At 41.5% G+C, this 20,672-nt stretch overlaps 1 protein-coding gene across 4 annotated transcripts in view; it reads right to left on the bottom strand.

Moving 5' to 3' along the window:
• Positions 1 to 19,513, bottom strand: part of arhgap17a (Rho GTPase activating protein 17a) — a 36,867-nt gene extending 17,354 nt beyond the window's left edge. For 2 of the 4 annotated variants that reach the window (XM_074620812.1, XM_074620814.1), the window contains exons 1-7: positions 19,402 to 19,513; positions 19,062 to 19,199; positions 16,701 to 17,264; positions 5,916 to 5,955; positions 992 to 1,096; positions 591 to 623; positions 64 to 140 (exon numbers count right to left, since the gene is read on the bottom strand). In XM_074620812.1, the coding sequence (XP_074476913.1) occupies positions 64 to 140; positions 591 to 623; positions 992 to 1,096; positions 5,916 to 5,955; positions 16,701 to 16,753 (308 nt within the window). In that variant the 5' untranslated portion in view covers positions 16,754 to 17,264; positions 19,062 to 19,199; positions 19,402 to 19,513. The remainder of the gene's footprint in view (positions 1 to 63; positions 141 to 590; positions 624 to 991; positions 1,097 to 5,915; positions 5,956 to 16,700; positions 17,265 to 19,061; positions 19,200 to 19,401) is intronic. The other 2 variants (XM_074620813.1, XM_074620815.1) reach the window with 1 other exon arrangement.
• Between the last annotated feature and the right edge of the window lie 1,159 nt (positions 19,514 to 20,672).

The following is a 20,672-nucleotide window of genomic DNA, read 5'->3' as shown; positions in this document are numbered from 1 at the left end:
TTAGTGACAGTTGCCAAGGAGGTGCAATTGGCTATCCGGCCTGTCATTCAATCACAAACTCACCCTATCAAGGAGTCTTCTCCCAACTGGTTTCCTCCTTCCACCATCGCCTGGGACAGTGCAGTCAGAGGGAGTTTTTTCTGTGTAGAAGAGAAGACAATGATTAGACTAATATCGAGCCATAAACTACTTCAAAATATTCACAAGAAATACCCATTTCTATAGCTTCGGTATTTGATGTTCAAACCAATGGAAAATTCATCAAGGACTTTTCCATTGAAGGGTAAATTCACAAGTCAGGAAGAGGAAGAGAGCTTTCTGAGCAAAGGAGGAAAATACAAGGTGTTAAATGGGATTGAAGACGCAAAACTACGGAAGTGAGACATCTATCAAAAAACGACAACACTGGAGCTCGTTTCTACATCTGTGCAAAACATTTATGAGAGTGCAACATCCTGTTTTTCACCAGAGATTCCCCAAAGGCAAAAGTGTCATGCATTGTGAAAATGACAGATGTCTGAATGGGAAATGGAGCGAGAGCGGTGCTGAGAACCAGAGAGGTGGAACAAGTAATCACGGGTTTTTTTTACCTGACCATTTCCTGTATAGAGGCGTGGTACGGACTGTGTTGCGTTTTTTGGGTGGTGTGGGGGGGGTAGAAAACACAAAAGACAAATCATGGACTGTAAGGCCTACTGTGGACACTTTCAATGAAAAACATCTCAAAAAAATTGTGTGGGAGGTGATATCAAAAAATGAAGTTACTACACATCCTGGAACAATTGATTGATACGGTTAGTTTATTTATTAAAAGGGATAGTTTGGGTGTCTGGAAGTGGGGTTGTATGAGGTAGCTTGTAGACTTGTAGGCCGTAATCTACTGTAGGCAATACATATGACCCCACTTCAAAACACCTGAACTATCCCCTTTAAAAAGGTAAACTGACAGCTTTGACAAAAGGTTTTTATTGCAACACGCTCAATGTCTTACATGTCTCTTCTCTGCTTCTGCACCGATGTGTCCCTGTAGACAGGACACCATCCTCTTGTGTGTGTTGTGGGACACCACGCGCACCAACTCCATGCGCCGCTCAATCTGTGCAGAAGACAAAAGACATGCAAGTACAGATTTATAAGCTGCGTGTTACATATACGACACGTTCATGTCGTTAAAAGTTCAGCATTTTGTTGTAGATATTTAACTTTTTTTTAAAAACACAACCCAAGCTTTATTTTGATAACCCTAAGTACTTGGTTTGGACTACATCCTGCCGTGTTTGTTCCAGCACAAGTACACAAAAACACACACTTTATCACCACGACGTGTCTCTATAAACCATCACAACAGTGTGTCTGCGGTGTTGATGTCTGACGAGGTCCAGTTCCACGCAGCCGTTTGATTTGTAGCTGCTTCGAAGGGAGTCGTGGGGTCAAAGTTCATGCATGATTGATAAGGCTTGTCCCCGCGGGACGCTGGAATGTTGTCTTTGAAACACATGACTCATCGGAAGTGTCTCCATAGCAACGGCCACTGGGCTGTGACCGAGAGCGAGGGGCTCTTTGGCTTTAAAAAAAAAGAAAAAAAGAAAAGGCCTTTTTTTGATTACACAGGCTTTCTCCTGTCTGCTAGCCTAGCTACACAGATCCACTCTGTGCTTTTAGCCTGATGAGATATAATACTGTCATTGATGGGAGTCAACAGCTATTCTGGCTTTAAGGACAGAGGCCAACTGAAGCTCTGCAGGATGACTATTCACTGTCCTTGTCTTGCCAGGTGCTTGAATGGGACAGTCAGTGTCAACATTAGGCTGGCTGTCACCACCCCCATGAATAGAACTGATGATTGCACTGTTACTGTTCGAGTCTACTTAAAAGTCTGACTATGCAAAATGTGGTTTAAGTTGGCAGCGCTTGTGAGAAAGCAGGTTGCATGCACCGGCTCCAAACAGAACAGGCGTGTCTTCCTTTTTTCTTTTTTTTTAAACAAAAAAAGACAAATTAGGAGTCTAAAAGTGTCTCAAAAGGGACAACAAACATGTACTCAAGAGTTTGGACAAACAACATTCCAAATATAAACGGGAACACTGAGGTCTGAGAGGGCAAAACGAGCAGAAATGCACGGGGAGGATCAACCGAATACCAGACAATTGTGTTCCAAAAACAGAATCGCAAGGAATTCCACAGCAGATATGGGCCTCTGTACGCCGCTGCCTTTTCCCCTCCCTCTGTTCTCGCGCTCTTACGTCATTCCCGACCCATGGTGGCCCCCGGCATTCCCAAAAACAGCTGGCTCAAATACAAACACATGCACTACACACACACACACACACTTCAATAAGCTATAGGCATGGGAACACTTCGTAGACTGAGCCTAGTTAGTACCTGGCACAAAACAAGCAGGGGATTCCCCTCCCTGTGCTCTAAAGAGGGACCAAGTTCCCGTGTGGGTGTATTGGAAATGTTTGGGTTACTTGGCGCTGGGAGTATTCTTCTTCCTCTCATTGTAATTTAATGGGGGTTAGACGCACAACAACACCGTACAGGGAAAAAATGCGGAGGAGTCATGAAGTCCACACAGCAGGCGGCAGGGTGTGTTTTTTCCTCCCCGCTATGTGATGAGGTCAACACTTGGTCAATCCCCACGATGCGTCACCGAGCAGGGAATCCCATTGCTAACTAGGATAGACCGGGAGAAGGCAGACAGACAGAGAGGGTGTCTGTCTATGTGCCTGTGTTTGTTTATTGGTTCCTAAGAGAGGATGTTAACATGTCTGGACTAGTACAGAATGAGCAAAAATAACACAACGTGACGCATTAAGGGTGGAATTACGCAGGGGCAAAAAGACAACATACTCTTTGTTTGCATTTGGGTTTGTATGACAGAAGTGTTAACAACAGCTGGTTGCTAATGCTACCTTATAAAATGCTACACCCAACTACAAGGGTGTGTGCAGAAGCAGGCACTCTGGTATTTCTAGAGCATTTCTGTGTGTGGATGAGCTGCTATGTTAAGGAATGACAGCTGGTACAAGATTGCTTGGTGGCTCTTTGGCACCCTGGAGGACCATTTACAAAAAAGGTCTTGAGATGCAGGGGCTACGAATAAGGATTTGCACCTGAGATGTGAATGGGATCAAATGAAGGGACAAAGGTGTTTTCAGATCACAGGTACTTTTTCATAGTTTTTAGGAAATTAGTTCTAAGAAGCCCCCTTTTTATTGTGTCCACACCGCAAGAACTAGGAACGATCGTAGTTCTTAGAAACAAGTTTTGAGGGACCTTTTAGAACGCTGTTTTAGGTAGGTACTGTCCCAGCACAAGAGAAACCGTGAGTGATGTAAGTGTACGGTGATTGGTCGAACACTTGAGCCAATGCACCAGCATTTTTAAAAACTCGTTGGCCGTGTAAACAACAGACAACGCAAAACACAGACGACATCTCGTAACAAAATAAATGGAAGAAGACACGGACAAATGGACGGACAATGGTCCAGAAGTTAACTCGTTCATGAGCACACACCCACTGAGCCAAAGAATAAGTGATAACCACTGCTCAGAGAGCTAAACCAGTAGCACCAACGCTAACCCGGTAGCATAAAGCACACCCACTGAGCCAAAGAACGTGTGAGAGCCGGCTTAAGTCAGTTCAGCGTTCCTATTGGCGGGGTGAACGCAAACAGAAAACGGTATGTATGTAGTTCTCGGGGTGAGCTCCCCAGTGGGTAGTTCCTCTCAGGAAGTCCCCAGAGCTGGTCCAAAAACACCTAAAGTGAATCTCAGATGGTGCTTCTAATGGTCACTTTTTATGCTCACTTTCATTTCTTCACAAGACTTTGTAGACGGAAGTGATTAAAGGAAGATTACACTGTGAAAATTCTGGTAAAACCAGGTATATTTTGTTGTGGAGTGTAGTAGAAGAAGTAGGAAAAGAAGGGGGGGGAGGCTGAGCAAAACTGAGTGCACCAAATTTAAACTAAAAGTCCCAAAATAGCTCATAAACACTTCACAAATGTTCCAGGATGGGTTTATTTCCTGGAGATAAACAGTGTTTTGTTTGAGGAGCAACACAGCCATCTCAAGAATTAAGAGGTTGAGTGATTTCTATCTCTCCATCCTCCCTTTTTCCTATATCAGACAGCAATGTTCCTATGATGTGAGAGACGGAGCCCACAGAGTCTCAAAAAGCTGATTTCCAGACAGAGGCAGAACAACTTTGTCTTTGAGGAACCGTGAAAGTCAAGTCAGTCATAATATGACGTCCTCTCCTCGATGGAAAGCACCCTAGGGCGGTTAGTCACCGCTGTTCGCTTGTCCACTTGCATTACAGCCACTCATGCTAACTAACTCTGATGCTGTCACTCAAACACATTTGTGCCCATATAAGGCATATTATTCACACCACCTGAGAGAGTGAAAGTTCTGTCAGAGCTGTTTGTTTATGCACCGTCTACAAAAGAGGGTGGGGGAGAAGAACAATAACAACAAAGGATGTCAGACATTGCGGCCTTGGGGCCTTGGCTGCTTCTCAAACAGCAACGCAAAGCCAGCTGGGTTTGTTTTAACATCTATGACACCTCCCGTTCAAACACAAAAGATGATCTTCATTCCTGCAATGTCTTTGCTGAGCGGCCAATATTCTGTTCCAGCCGCCACCTGCTGTCTGCCTCAGAGGGGCAGATTTTCCCCGGGGTAAATCCCTGCACCGGTAGCTTTCACACGCGGACATAGAGCTAAATAGATATATGTAGCTTATATAGATATATCCACAGCTTCACTGACTTCTTTGCAGCTTTTTGAGCCCTTATTGTCACTAACCGAAGGGCTTAATATCAACCAAACGCTACACCCACTGATTAGGAGTACTCAACCAGAGAGGAGGATCTAATAAGTGGTATCAGCTGCTGTTAGGTTGGCATGAAAACGTGCATACTTTTGGTAAGGCTCGGTCAGCACATGGTCCAGCTGCTCGTCAAGCTTCAATCAGACTCTTTCCTGTCAAAGAAACCTAATTTTAATTGTTGCATATTCGGTTGCAAATACTTTGTTTGTTCTGCAATCTGCATCCATTATTGGCCTGTCATATTGTAACAGTAAGATAAGTCAATGCATGCACAGGTGTAGCAGAGCTCCCTGGGAAAGACGAAAACTCAACAGGTGTTGAAAACAAAAAAAAACTACACGCAGTAAAAACACAGGCATGGAGATAAACAGAGCATGCTGAGGCTTGTAAACAGTTGACCTTTTCCAGTTATTTAAAAAAGGACCTATTAGGCTTTTGTGCTTTCTCCCTTTCCTCTAGTGTGTTATATAATTTTTTGTGCGCGTAAAAGGTCTGCAATGTTACAAAGCCTAAAGTCAACACCAAAGGGAGTTACTCTCCCCCACAGAAACACTGCTCCGTGAACTGCCTAAAACGCCTTGCTCAAAGTCCTGCCTTTTCTTCCGTAATGTGGTGATGTCACCAAGTAACACATTTGCTTAATTACCTGCCTAGCAGCTAGTTTGGCACGCCCTGAAACAAAGCTAGTTAGAGTGGAGCTTGAGCGGAGTCTGAAGAGTTTCGTTTGTTTGATTAATCGCAACAGAGTGGGCCAGCTGACCAATCAGAGCAAACTGGGCTTTTTCGGGAGGGGGGAGGAGCTAAAACGGAGTGATTCAGACAGAGGGTGAAAAGAGGTGCTGCAGCAACAGCCGATATGAGGAAAAATAAAGTGTTTTTTGAACATTAAAGCATGTAAACATATTCTAGTAGAAAACCCAAAATACAAGTATGAACTTGAATATGAGCATAATAGGTCCTCTTTAATTTCATAGAAATACTTTGCACTTTGCAATACTGCAGCCACTAGCTAACAGATGCAGCCATTCCAGTGTCGAGAGCTGGTCGGAGCTCTCCAGTCAGATTAATGATTTACCTGTAAGAGGTCATCGCTGAGGACTTCTGTTTTCTCCGCTCTGTGGGAGAGAAAAGACAACAGAGAGCACACAGATTAGCGTTGACAGACAACCAGAGCAGATAAGTAGATGTACTTCAACACACAATGTGAGTGTGTAGTCACTGTGAGAAAATATCTGGCTCAACCAGCCAAGTGACAGGCTGGAGGCAAAACATGTCTCCCATGACTACACTGCTGCAGCTGAATGCCTCATCACCATGCTATTTCCCCCAAAAGTCATGAACTGTGACTTGAAGCTTGAATTATATCTGATAAAACATTACGAAGACTCTGTTAAACTATATCACACGGAAGGCATGTTTCTGCTGCTCAACATGTCTTGATTTCTTTAAGCCGCAGATAGCAAGGCTCACAGTGGCGTGCACTGCCTGAGCCTATTAATAGTAAACTAATAGTTGGACATGAAGAGGTCAGACAGATTATTCACTTAAAGGGAGAAGCCTGGGAAACAGCGTCTCAGCTCATACTGCTTATCAACACCTTCACACAAGTTGCTGATGGCTTCTGTGGCTACTGGGGGGCAACAATGCAGTGGAGACAATCTGAATGCTATAGTTTACGGTGGAACAGACTCATTTAGCAAAAAAGCAATGTCTAGATGCAGTATAGTTGCAAACGGTATACTTATTATTTGCAGGTACAGATGTTATATTATGAAGCAAATACATCCATCTAGTGCATCAATCAACCTTTTTTATCGGCCTGTTTATCAGTGAATTGATGCACCGATCCAACTTTTACTCTATTGATATACCAATTCTGAAACTTTAACTCAGGCTCAGCTTAGCCGACGGCGAATCACGGTTCATCCCTACTAATTTCATCATGACTAAACTTTTGAATTATATAGCAAAACACAGATTTAAAGATGGCTTATCAGAACAATTTCCCAAACACGACTTTTCAGTGTAAGAAACAAGAAATTAATACATTTGTTTTTTTGTAATTACCCGGAGAGGAGAGTTAGTCAAGTGTTCCATGTAATAATGATATTCATTTTAGGGCTATCAATCAATTAGAATATGTAATCGTGATTAATCGCATGGTTGTTCATAGTTAATCACGATTAATCGCACATTTTTAACTGTTCAAAATGTATCTTAAAAGCAGATTTGTCAAGTATTTAATACTCTTATCAACATGGGAGTGGGCAAATATGCAAATTTATACAAATGTATGTATATATTTATGATTGGAAATCAAATAACAACACAAAACAATGACAAATATTGTCCAGAAACCCTCACAGGTACTGCATTTAGCATAAAAACTGCAGCCCAACAGGCAACAACAGCTGTCAGTGTGTCAGTGTGCTGACTTGACTATGACTTGCCCCAAAACTGCATGTGATTATCATAAAGTAAAGGAGAGACTCGTGGGTACCCATAGAACCCATTTTCATCCACATATCTTGAGGTCAGAGGTCAAGGGACCCCTTTGAAAATGGCCATACAAGTTTTTGTTAAGTTTGGAGCGTTATTTAGCCTCCTTCACGACAAGCTAGTATGATAAAAATGGATTCCTTAGGTTTTGTAATTTCATATGATATCTGTAACGTCACTCTGTAACTTCACTCTAGCTTTATTTGCGTTAACGCATCATTATAACGTTAACTTTGACGGCCCTAATTCATTTGTATATAAGAAAAAAAAACAACAACAATAAAATAACAGAAAAAAAATCAAACAGTGCAAAGGAACGATGTACAATATCATAACATTTATGAGCATTTAAAGCAGAATATTAGGGAAAAGATAAGCTTCAAGTCTGTTTAGATTCTGCACATAAAGAGCTAATTCCTAGTAGTCTCTTATATGATTTAGTGCTAATATAAAACTACTGCAGCATTTATAGATGTAACCTCATAAACATTATTCTCAGTATAGCAGTAAGCGTAACTGATCTAATGTGAATCGCATAATACTACCTATAAGAAATAGAGCTAATGAACAGACCTCCGGTAAAAACACTTTCTCTCACGTGACTCTATTATACAGTAACTTTACTGTTAAGCACAATGAACACTGTGCAGGTATTGTTGTATCGAACTAATGTGCAAACTTTTCCAAGTGCAAGTTCAGCCATCTGACTAAAGTGACGTGTAGACGGTGACTAGCCTGCATTTTGGGTAACTGGAGCTCTAAACGCAGCCTGCACGGGCCCTCCTCCAAAAAAGGGCTCTCTATGAACTATAGTAACCTCGTCACAGCTGCTTTCAATTACAACACAGAGGCAGGGAGCAGGGAGAAACTGAGCGAGACTGACAGAGAAGGAAGGGATGATAGTTTTGGGGGTTCGGAGGAAAGAAATACAAATACAGAGATTTTAGGGGTGGGGGGGTGGGGGGGTGGGGGGCTCCTAAAGACTCCTAAAAGTGCCAAACCAGAATAATCTAGAGGCTGGGGATGAATGGAAAGATTTTCTCTCTGGAGGAGAGCGATAGCCAAGCCACACGCACACATTACAATGCATGCACATAGAGTGTGATTATAAAGCCACAATATGGAATCCATGTTCTGGTGTAGTCTACATGATGGAGAGCTCTTTATGTGGTCCTGTCAAGGCGGCCTAATCTTAAAAACCAGTGTATTCATCAAGCAGACTTATCCTGTCATGAATGCACATCAATGGATCAGACACCGCCTTTGCAAACTGGTCACTCAGTATGTTAATATGCACATAAAGAACTTGACTTTATCTAGGTTCCATCTAACCTTATGTCTAGGGGGATTTTGGCAGACTACGGGATAAATGCAACAAGGAATTTACTGGGAAAAATGGAGCTACCATAACTGGCTTTTCACTATTAATTGAGCTCAGTGTATTACCTACAGTGGACGACGGTCAGCCCGCCCCCGGCTTGGAGAAACAGACAGGAGTTACCGTGTGGAAGCAAAGCAATGTACTGCTGTGGACAGAGCCAGCAGCAAAATGTATTTTAGCCACCTTAAAAAAGATTAAGTGTACGCTATGTTTAGAATATGTTCACCACTTTACCTTACCATCAGAAAGCCATTTCCGACGGGACCCATCTATGCCCTCGCCAAAGCCACCAGACTCCATTGAAAAGACTGTAATTTTACCTTGCAGAACACAGGGGTTGCTGGTCTACCGCTGCCTCGATCGGTTAGTTTGTTTGCACTAGTGACTTGGGTGAGTCTGAACTAACCAAAGTCACATAATAACATAAACAAAGTTACCCATCGAGGCAGCGGTAGACCAGCAACTCCAATATTCTGCAAGCTAAAATTACTGTTTTTTTCCCAATGGAGTCTGGTTGCTTTGGCGAGAGCAAAGATAACGGCTTCAGTTCCCCATCAGAAACATAGACTGTATAGCTGTCTCACGGCAAGGTAACCCGGTGAAAATATTCTAAATATAGTGTACACTTAAACTGATATTGATTTCTTTAGGTGGGCCTTTCGTTTAGGTGGCTAAAATATGTTTTGCTGCCAGCCCCTTCCGAAGCAGTACATTGCTTTGGTTCCGTGCGATAACTCCTGTCTGCTTTTCCAAACTGGGGGCGTGTCGACCGTCATCTACTGTAGGTGATACACTGACTATAATTACCTCATCCAACCCCACATCAAAACACCCAAACTATCCCTTTAAGGTGAGCAAGAAAACCTGGTGAGGGTGTCTCCATGACATATTGCCCCAACATGACAGTAAAATATGAATAACTGAATGATCAGAACACGTGAAGACACTTATAGCATAATAAAAGCAACACTTTGTGTGAACCAACCCCCCAAAAAAAGCGCTGTGTCACAGAGGCAATAGGCCGGGATGACAAGCAACAACAAACAAAACAACAATTGTTTTGCCGGCATCAGCTGACCTCGAGCCAAAAGAGCTGACCCCACCGTGCCTCGCAGAGGCTGCAGCCTTTAAAAAGAGAAAGTGTGTCACCGTGCGCTGCATGTGACTTCTTAACAACCCCGAGATCATCGCTGCAGAGCCGTGGCCACTACATCAGAATGGTAACCATGGCGATCAACTATTAAAGTGGAAAGGGGAGTAAGTGAATACTGCAGTCGTAAGCACAATAGAGCGGCTGTTAGCGGCCACTCGACACAATCAGCGGGCTGAGGAGCAGGGAGGGTCGGCCGCAACAGTTGGCAGCTTAAGGCACAAGGTAATGGACACTGGACCGGGATGAAAGGAACTGGGAGAATAATTGAGTGAGTCAGCTCATACAACCTCCGTAATGTGGCTTATTATGGGAGCTGTTACGCTGACATTAGACCTGAGCAGAATGAGCCAAACATGGTGGTAAAAACTGAAGGTAAAACGAGGCTAAGCAGGGTGCTTCCTTCGTGGCACAATGTTGTAACAATTAATAAATGTGTAATTAAAAAAAATTCTACATTCTGTTATTTCTTTATAGCAGACTGCTGCTATGGACAGATTTCTTTTCTCGGACTCTGGAAGAACAATTTTGTGTCAAATTATTGATTTCTTATGTAAGTAGATTGCATTGAAGGTGAAATAAACCCCTTCAGTGCGATGCAGGACTCTGTGGACCCCAATGGGTTTATTTCGATATAATGACCAGCTTGCTGTACATTATCCCTTAAGTAACAGACAAATGATTGTGATTATCATGATTAAAATAAGTAACACCCTCATTATCGCCATTGTCGTGCCACATTTTAGCCTAGCCTCATACTGTCTATCACTAGCAGCGCCACAAAGGGATCCCAGCTGACACACCTCTTTGTCCTCGAGGCAGGGGGAACGCCCAGAGTCACCTATCCTTGTTAATTCAACAGTGACATTTTGCAGATCCCTGTGGAGGAAAAGCGTCTTTTCAACACGACTCCCTCTTGAGTGAATCGAGGACTTCCAAAACACAATAGGTCCGCATTAGATTGCACAACACTGTTGCTAGTAAGAAGATTGTTGCTGTTAAGATATGGTGTAAAAAGAACTACATCAGCAACCCAGATAAACTTAAAGTGATGCAGCAATTACACTAATTTGGTGACATATCCGGTTTTCCGCCAGCACATTGGTTAGCGGATGTGTTAAGGGTTGGGCTGTTTGTCTCATTGCTACACGCTGCTCTGATTATTTACTCCATTGTGAGCGCATAATGCGATCGATCAATCAATGTCACCTGCTCAGCTGACTCAGGATGAAAACAAAACAAGCATGTTAATGTCGGCACGCCCATAGTTTGACAGGAGTTACTGCATGGAAGCAAAGCAATGTACTGCTGTGGACGGGGCCGGCAGCAAAACGTATTTTAGCCACCTAAAAGAAAGGCCCACTTAAGAAGTCAATATCAGTTCAAATGTATATTCAGAATATTTTCAGCTAAACAGTCTATGTTTCCAACGGGGAACTGAAGCCATTATCTACAGTATCTACAGTCCAACACTGGACTTGCTGGTCTACCGCTGCCTCGATCGGTTAGTCTTCTCCAAACTGGGGGCGTGCCGGCCGTCATCTATTGTAACACACTGACTATGGATAAGTACCTCATACAAACCAACTTCAAATCACCCAAAATATACCTTTAACCGACAGATAAGCGAGTGGTATCGATCTGCTCATCCAACTCTCCGCCAGAATTCGAATAAGTGTATTTCCGAAAATATCAAACCATTGCTTTAATAGCCGTAATACTACTGTATATCTAATGAAAATGTAATCATTTCAACTGACGTTAGCAGGCACTCCTTATTTCAGGCGAGGCAGGGCATCTCCAGTATTTTATACGGCTCCCTGCATATGTGACAAATGTCACCCAGAAATGTTTTTAAAGGTTTCTGATCAAACCAGAGTGACTTAACTAAAATCCCTCGAGTAGACTGAGATAATGAACCAAGCTTGAAGGCCAATTTCTAACAGCTCTGATATGTGTTTTTGTTGGTTCACCTGTGTATGTCTCAGGTCTGACATAATTAAGACCACCTCCTTCACCTGACTGTGTCTTTTACCTTTGAACCACCGCTCTGTCCACACACGCCTTGTGATTATCTGGTGATAATCAAACTCCTTCCTCAGCCACTGAAAAACTTATCTAAGGCTGTTTTCCTGACAGTCGGGGGGGTGATGTCATCATCACAAGCAAAACAGAGGAAATGCAAACTTAAACATCACATGTACAGTGCAGAATATTGACCTCATTCTGGGTCTGTGGAGCATCATTGTTAGTTTATCTTTTATGCAGATTGTGGTCATAGCCTACGACACCCTGTTCATATGTTATCTCCTTTAAAATGTGTCACTATCTGACCACGTCAACCTGCAGCAAACATGCATGGGTATGTCCAGAGAGCTCAAAGATAGCAAACAAATAAGCTTCCACAATGGATATATAAAAATCCTCGTCATGTTCCCTGGTATGAGTCACATGCTGTTTTTCACTCCCTCTCTCTCTCTCCACATCAATCTCCACAAATTTCTCTCTCCTGTTCTCTAGAAAGCATGTCTCTGGGAGGCAGTTTCCTGTTTGTAGAAGACGAAGGAGAGACTTCCTCAGAGCGGCTGCTCGCTGGACACAGTGTTCCGCCTTTGCACAATCACAGGAACCCAGGGGGCAGCGGCGAGGGCCTCTGCACTTCAAAACTTTTTGCAGATGCAGATGCACAAGCAGACAAAATCTGAATGGACAAAGATGGTTTTGCCCTAATCCAAGATCACTCGTTCAGAAGGGCATGTATACGAGTGCATGAGGGCTTGACCTTACTTGTGCATACAAAAAGAGCAAAGCAACTACTGAATGCACATACAAATGTCTGTTTTCTGCATTACACTCTCTACAGTTCTAATTTACTGCTGGTACACTGCAGCGAGGAAATTATGAGTATTCCAGCTGCGCCCCAAAGCAGCAGAGCCCAAAGTTATTTCAAAAAAATGTGTGTACCTCCGATGAAGGGCCATAGCCAAAACATCCTGTTTTAATAAATAAAGAGAGCTATATTGTTCTGCAAAGCAAATGTTGTGCCTCTTCTTTTCAAGCGATTTTTGTTTTTATTAAAAGACCTGCGGGATTGCTGGCGATCCCGACCGACTTTACTGTCCATCGGAGGCTGTAGCAGGCTGTTTTCAAGCTAGAGTGAAGACACTGGTATCATATGAAACAAGAAAACCTAAGTAATTCATTTGTAACAACCATGTCATGCTAGCTTGTCGGGAAGGAGGTTAAATAACGCTCCAAATTTTGGCTAAATATTTGGCGAGGAAAAACTGGCATGGCCATTTTTACAGGGGTTCCTTGACCTCTGACCTCAAGATATGTGAATGAAAATGGGTTCTATGGGTACCCATGAGTCTCCCCTTCACAAACACGCACACTTTATGATAATCACAAGTAATTTGGGGCAAAAACATGCAGTTTTTTTAATGCGGTATAAATGTGTTATTTTCGCCTATTCTAAAAATTGTGTATTTGAATATTTCTGCATACTGGGGTCCCTAAACAGTCTTTGGAATTCCATAAATTGGGAATCACTGGAAATGAGTGGGTTTTGAGGGATTAACTATGTAAAAGCTAAAAGAATATTCAACTTGGGGAACTTGGGAGTAGGGCCGTCATAATAATCTTAATATTGCAATACTGACAAGCCAACCGCCGGGGATGGTCAAGCAACCGCCACAACTGCCATGTTCACATTTTTTTGTCTTTTCTGAATTCTTTGCAAAGGAAGCGCCGCATTTTTAAACTTTGCTACAAACAGCAGCAGCATGACAAGGTGCGGAGTGTCAATTCTGAGTTGAGCGCTGCACGTATGGCGTTTTTTTCTGGTCGTCAAGAGTTGAAAAATGTTCAACTTTGGGTAAAACTCCACAATGACCATCTGTCACATCCTACATGTAGCTACAAGTTCTGGACAACAACAACAACAGAGTACAAAGAAATACACATATAGACCAGCGGGTCCGTCCTCTCTCCCTACGTGCTACAACCTTCTCTTCATCCAGAGCAAATACTCTACCTTGTCGACATTTTGATATTCCGTATCATAGCAACCAGACGCAACTTAAGCGCTGCGCCTCATTGCTCTTCTGTGTTCTGCAATTAACAATAAACAAGTATTTCATTTGTTTTAAAACTGTCATCTTTGACATTTGAAAAGCAACAATATACCTAATAATAGCCTAACAATAAAGCTTCTTTATATAGCACTAAAACGGATAAATAAAGTAATTTGCAAAAAAAAAAAACGCATATTGCGCTGTTGAGCCAAGCGACAGCCATACTTGGGACCCTAGTACCATTTTGCATCTTAACAATACAATACAATACAATACAATACAATAGGTGTATGCTTTTGGTCCATGGCCCACCATTAAGTTCCAGTTTTGACCCTCATAGGGAAAAATGTTGGGCAACCCTGTTATTAACATGGAATTATTTCATGCTTTTTAAACGATGAAACTATAATCAATGTGACAGTGCTGCCCCTGCCTATTTAAAGATGACACATCATTGTTCGGTAGCTTTATCTGGTACCATCCAGCACCCGCTGTCCGCCTGAGGTGCCAAACACTGTTGGTTCCCATATACACACACACCGTCAGCGACAACCACAAAATACGCATGCACACAAAATGCCACATGTCATGAGAGCCAACCTCTCATGATGAAAACAACCTCCGGTGTGTCTCAACCTCCGGTGTGTCTCAACCTCCTGTCTGTCTCACCCTCCTGTCTGTCCACACACACACAGGGCCAGGCTGAAGCCATCCATCGCTACTTTCGATATCCAGTTACAGAGGTACACTGTGTGTCATGACACAGCAGCATAGTTGCACTAGTTAACAAGCCTAAACACTGCAGAATGCTTTTGGATTTATACTCTCTTTTTCAGAGGGTGGATTCATTCCCTTAATAGCTTAGACACTGCAGTAAGTGTCTTATAAGTTCAGAGGGAGATAATGGTTGGAGTGGAGACAGACAAGACACTTATCCATCACTTACACACATTAATCTATTTTATATATTTTACGTTTGATGTCTGCTTGGAGCTGAGCGTCTAGTGTTTCACAAATGGAGAAGGCTTTTAGTGCCACTTTATCAGCACAGAGTGAAAGTGAACCTTCCTATATGACGCAGAGTATAGAGTATATTAGTTCTCTTACATATTTTTCCCCTCGGTTGACGTCTGAACTCAGCTGCACAGGGGGCTAGTAAGACCAAACATGTACTGGGCAGCAAAGATCGGGCCCCTGGCTAGAGATGCACCAATATATTGTCATAATTTGGTATCTGTATTTTTGAAAACCTAATCAGTGTAATTCCAACAACTTTTGTTGGGAATCATTTATAAACCATTTCACAGTTGTAAACGTAAAGATTCTAAATGTGTCACAGTTTATTTCCTGCTGCAGCGTAAGTGAATGAATCAGCTGACAGTGAGTAAACATGGATCAAAGCTCTTGCATAGAAATGCATTTCTTTTGAAACGGTCTATTTTCACTGTAATTCCATCCATAACTAACACAATCAAAGAGCGTATATTGCCAAGAAGTGAATTGTAGTCAAGAGTCTATATCCTCATTAATGCCAGGGTACTTTAAGGCATCCAGTCGATGGATCCAAAAAGTCTCCCTCTGGTAAAGATTTAACACAGACCTACAGTGGTCGAAACATGTTGGCTTTTTAAATGATTAAGCCACTACAATAAAGGCTTTTTAATATATTCTCTTCATCGTTGCTACTTTTTAGACATTTCTACTAATTTAAACACATTTTGACAGCAGAATAAAGCCTCATAATGAAAGCAGAAGAGAGTCAATGACCAAAAAGCTAAATGCATCATCATCATTGGGCTCCTTGCTGGTGTTTATTTCCCCATGCAGATAGTGCTGCTGATTCAGTCTTTTGTGGAGGACATCTGTTTGGGTTCAGACATCAGCAGTGTGTGGAGGCTTGCACACATCAAGGAGAGCAAAAAACTGACAATAACCTGATATTTCATTCATTCATTCTCACTGTACAAATTTCCCCACTGGGATGGGACTAATAAAGGAATATTTTATCTTATATTATCTTATCTTACTTGAGTACAATTTTGAGGTGCTATGAGTATTTCCATATTATGCAATTTTATGATGCTCCATACATTTGAGAGGAAAATAATGTAGCCTACTTTTTACTCCAGTACATTTATATGACAGCTTAGTTACTTGATTATTTTTGCAGATTCATATGATTTACAAATATATACAAAATATAATCAATAATAATTCCTGATGTTTAAGCTGCTGCTCATTCTCACTGTGCAATATCATTTTCCACTTGAGCGATTGTGTTAATTAAAACTGTTTATTGTCAATACTGTATATACTGCTCCTCTTTTTATACTTACTTCTATTTAAATGGATCATATTTTGTTACACTTTGTTTAGCTCTTTGTTTACTGTGTTAGTTGATGCATCTTGTTTTTTTTGCACTATCCCCTTTGCTGCTGTTCAAATTTCCCTCATAATGAAGTAATATCTTATCTTATCTTATTCCCACATCCAGTTCTTATTAACAGCCATGTCCTTTTACGCCTGGTTGTCAGGCATTAAAAAGAACTGATTCATTCATGCAACACTGTTCCTCTGCAGACTGTCTGCAGCCAGATGATTAGATCTGTACTAATGTGATTTTCTCACATTTAGGTAACATTTCACTGCAATAACTGATAGAAAGTTAAGGGAAAAGTATGAGGAAGAAGTTAGAAGTTAAATTAAATCAAACAAGCCTTTTAGAAGTCAGATGAGTAAACTTTCAATACTTGCCTGCCAACTGTTTGATTGGCGAGCTGCTTCATCCGATTGAACTGCTTCTTCATTTTGGGTCCCTTTTGCCTGTCTCTCGTCTTCTGAAGTTACTCTTCTTCAAAGCCGAATAAAGCTTTGGTTTGTCATGAAGTTCACACAGGGCCTCTCCTTTTAATTTCCCCCCAAGCTGTCGCTATGACAGGGAAAAACAAGCAGGAGCCATTGAGCAGCACCAAAGCCAATTAAAAATAGTTTGTAGCCACTGAGCTAGCCAGTAAAGCTAGCCTTTCCCAAGAGGAGCTTCTAGAGAAAAGTTCCCGTTGTTGGCGGAGACGGCATGATGATCCGCGAACCTCCTTCTCTGTGTGTGTCCGTACATTAAAGTACCCCGAAGTAAAGCCAACTTTCACTGGCTCCAGCGGCTTCTCATGGCTCTTCTCTTCTGGTTGCTGTGTTTTCACCCCCGTTAGCCGAGGAGCTAACGTTACCGAGCTGGATAATCCCTCGGCCGCTTTTTTCCCAGAGCAGAGAGAGGAGCTGAGTGAACAGCAGCAGCAGCTCACTCACCTCTGAGTCTGCACACTGAGAGAGAGAGAGAGAGAGCGAGAGAGAGAGCAGGAAGTAACGTTAGTGCATCCAGACAGCACCACCTCCCCCTTATGGAGGACCACAAGAGTCATGGAAATAGTAATATAAAGCATTTCATTGATTAATAAATCATTATACAATAATGATAGGCATTAATACATTTGTTTACAAGTGTATTTATTAGTCTATGAACATGGAAGTTTTTATTGGACTTTATTAGTTGTAATCCACAGAAGACATCCCACCAATGTGTACCATGATCTACAAATATTTCACTGTCCACAAACATGTATTTTTGTATTTGTGTTGTGTAAAGTCACATTCACAAAAATAAAGGGCGATTTGCAAATACGCATAACTTACTCTGTAAATACGTATTTTAAGGTTTACATGTAAAGTGATATATACGCATTTGTGCATCTATTCCTACACGTGGAATGATATTTGCGCATTTGCAGATCGCTTCCTGTGGATTTATGGGCCACGTGACATTTGTAACTTTCCTCCTGTTAGTTTACAGAATTTTGTCCGATTGGTACCGCAGCAGATCTGTAGATAATAGTTGTAATCCACAAAAGACAATTCACAAATATGTACCATGATCTGCAAATATTTCAGTACCCACAAACGTGTATTTTTGTATTTGTGTTGTGTAAAGTCACATCCACAAAAATAAAGGGCGATTTGCAAATACGCATAACTTACTCTGTAAATACGTATTTTAAGGTTTACATGTAAAGTGATATATACGCATTTGTGCATCTATTCCTACACGTGGAATGATATTTGCGCATTTGCAGATCGCTTCCTGTGGATTTATGGGCCACGTGACATTTGTAACTTTCCTCCTGTTAGTTTACAGAATTTTGTCCGATTGGTACCGCAGCAGATCTGTAGATAATAGTTGTAATCCACAAAAGACAATTCACAAATATGTACCATGATCTGCAAATATTTCAGTACCCACAAACGTGTATTTTTGTATTTGTGTTGTGTAAAGTCACATCCACAAAAATAAAGGGCGATTTGCAAATACGCATAACTTACTCTGTAAATACGTATTTTAAGGTTTACATGTAAAGTGATATATACGCATTTGTGCATCTATTTCTACATGTGGAATGATATTTGCGTATTTGCAAATCGCCCTTTATTTTTGTGGACGTGACTTTACGCAACACAAATACAAAAATATGTTTGTGGATAGTGAAATATTTGGAAATCATGGTACACATTTGTGGAATGTCTTCTGTGGATTACAACTAATAAAGTCCAATAAAAACGTCCATAGTAATTTTGTCCATTTATTCATAAATGGAAGTTTTTATTGGACTTTATTAGTTGTAATACACAGAAGACATTTCACAAATGTGTACCACGATTTCCAAATATTTCACTATCCACAAACAAATGCGCAAATATCATTCCACATGTAGAAATAGACGCACAAATGCGTATATATCTTTACTACTTTACATGTAAACCTTAAAATACGTATTTACAGAGTAAGTTATGCGTATTTGCAAATCGCCCTTTATTTTTGTGGATGTGACTTTACACAACACAAATACAGAAATACATCTGACGTCCACTCTCAGAGTCCTTGCCCTCTGAGATGAAAAACAAGTCAGGAATGTGGATCCTTCTCTTAGTTCAACATTTTGGAAATGCTCTATTTCCTCTGAGATTAATCTTCCGTATCTATCTAACTGTCGGCTCGAAAGCGAATATGAATATTTCAAGATTCATGATTTCATGACAAAGTATTCCTTTAATGTGCAATTTACTTACTTAGTCCACACAAACACAGGCGTTTACTTCTGTTCTGTCCGTCTTGTGGTCCGTCATCCATCTGACCTGGTCGGGAACAAGCATTTCTTCTCTGTCGTGAAGGAGACGCTGAACTACAGGAACACTCAGCCTGAGTCTCTGGAGAAAAATAAAAATATACAAGACTTAGAATAGTATCTAATATAGAGACAGAGAAAGTAATGTATGTTATTGTGTGAACCCGTTTGTCCATAAAGTATTACTTTACAAACAAGTTTAGACGATAATATATATCACTGTCTCTAATTAATTTATTGATTTTTATTTATTTATATTAATGAATTAAAAAGCTCATACTCACCTTTTTTGTCCGAGCATCCACCACTTGAACAGCAGCTCAGGAGGTGGAGTAAGAGGAAAAAACGACAAATAATGGTAAAAAAAAAAAATAGTCTGATAATGTTAAGTGATATTATAAGAATAAATATATCAAAAGTTAGAATCTCATACTCACTTTCTTCGTCCGCAATAAACAGTAGCAGCTCAGTTGGTGCAGTAAGATAAGGGGAGAGAAAGACAAGAAAATAGTGAGTATAATAATTCATTTTTGAATTATTGACTGTGTAATACTATATGGACAACACACAATAACATACAATAACATTACTTTCTCTGTCTCTATATTAGAGACTATTCTAAGTCACTTTCCTCACGTCAGATACTTGTACTTACCTTCTTCGGCCATATGAAGTGAATGGCCGTAGTTTAGATTGAATCCAGGAATGGTGGGTTGATCGCCAGGTTCTTCTTTTTGTATTAAATGCCACTGACCTCTAGCAGGCCTGATTAATGTACACCTCTGTTTGTTTTCTAGCTGTTTTTGCAGCTTTTTCCCAAATTTTTTTCCCAATTTCAGAGGCTGTAGGTGGAGGTTTGGTGGCAGCTGTCTGCCAGAATCTGCAGGTGGAGGCGGTAGCTGCAGGTTGCTGGGAGAGGCTGTAGGTGGAGGCTTGGCCGCAGCTGTCTGCCAGAATCTGCAGGTGGAGGCGGCAGCTGCAGGTTACTGGCAGAGGCTGTAGGTGGAGGTTTGGCCGCAGCTGTCTGACACAATCTGCAGGTGGAGCCGGCAGCTGCAGGTTGCTTGCAGAGGCTGTAGGTGGAGCTAGAGTGGTCTTGCAGAATCTTCAGATTGAGGCGGAGGTGCAGGTTTATGGCTGTACGTGGAGGTTGAGACTGCAGCTGTCTGCCAGAATCTGCAGATGGATGTGGAAGAGGTTGCACATGGTGGAGCCGGTAGAGTGTTGCTGGTGGAGGTTGGAGTTTGCGCATTTATCTGCAGCTGTCTGCTGTCCGCAGGTGGAGGCTCGGGTAGCAAACAGCTGCAGTATGAAGTCAGAGTTTAAATTTAAAGGGATAGTTTGTGTATTACCCACAGTAGATTAATTATTATGATTATTATAGATTATTATTATGAGTTAGTTAGTTAGTTAGTTAGTTAGTTAGTTAGTTAGTTAGTTAGTTAGTAAGTTAGTAGTAGTTAGTTAGTTAGTTAGTGAGTTAGTTAGTTACTTAACGAGGAGGATAAAATTAATAGAAAGGTTCTTCAGCGGGGCTCGCTCTTGAAGGCTCACT

The sequence above is a fragment of the Sebastes fasciatus genome, chromosome 20 (assembly GCF_043250625.1).
Source record: "Sebastes fasciatus isolate fSebFas1 chromosome 20, fSebFas1.pri, whole genome shotgun sequence".
Taxonomy (NCBI): domain Eukaryota; kingdom Metazoa; phylum Chordata; class Actinopteri; order Perciformes; family Sebastidae; genus Sebastes; species Sebastes fasciatus.
Note: the sequence above shows the minus strand (reverse complement) of the source record. Positions and strands in the feature narration are given on the sequence as shown.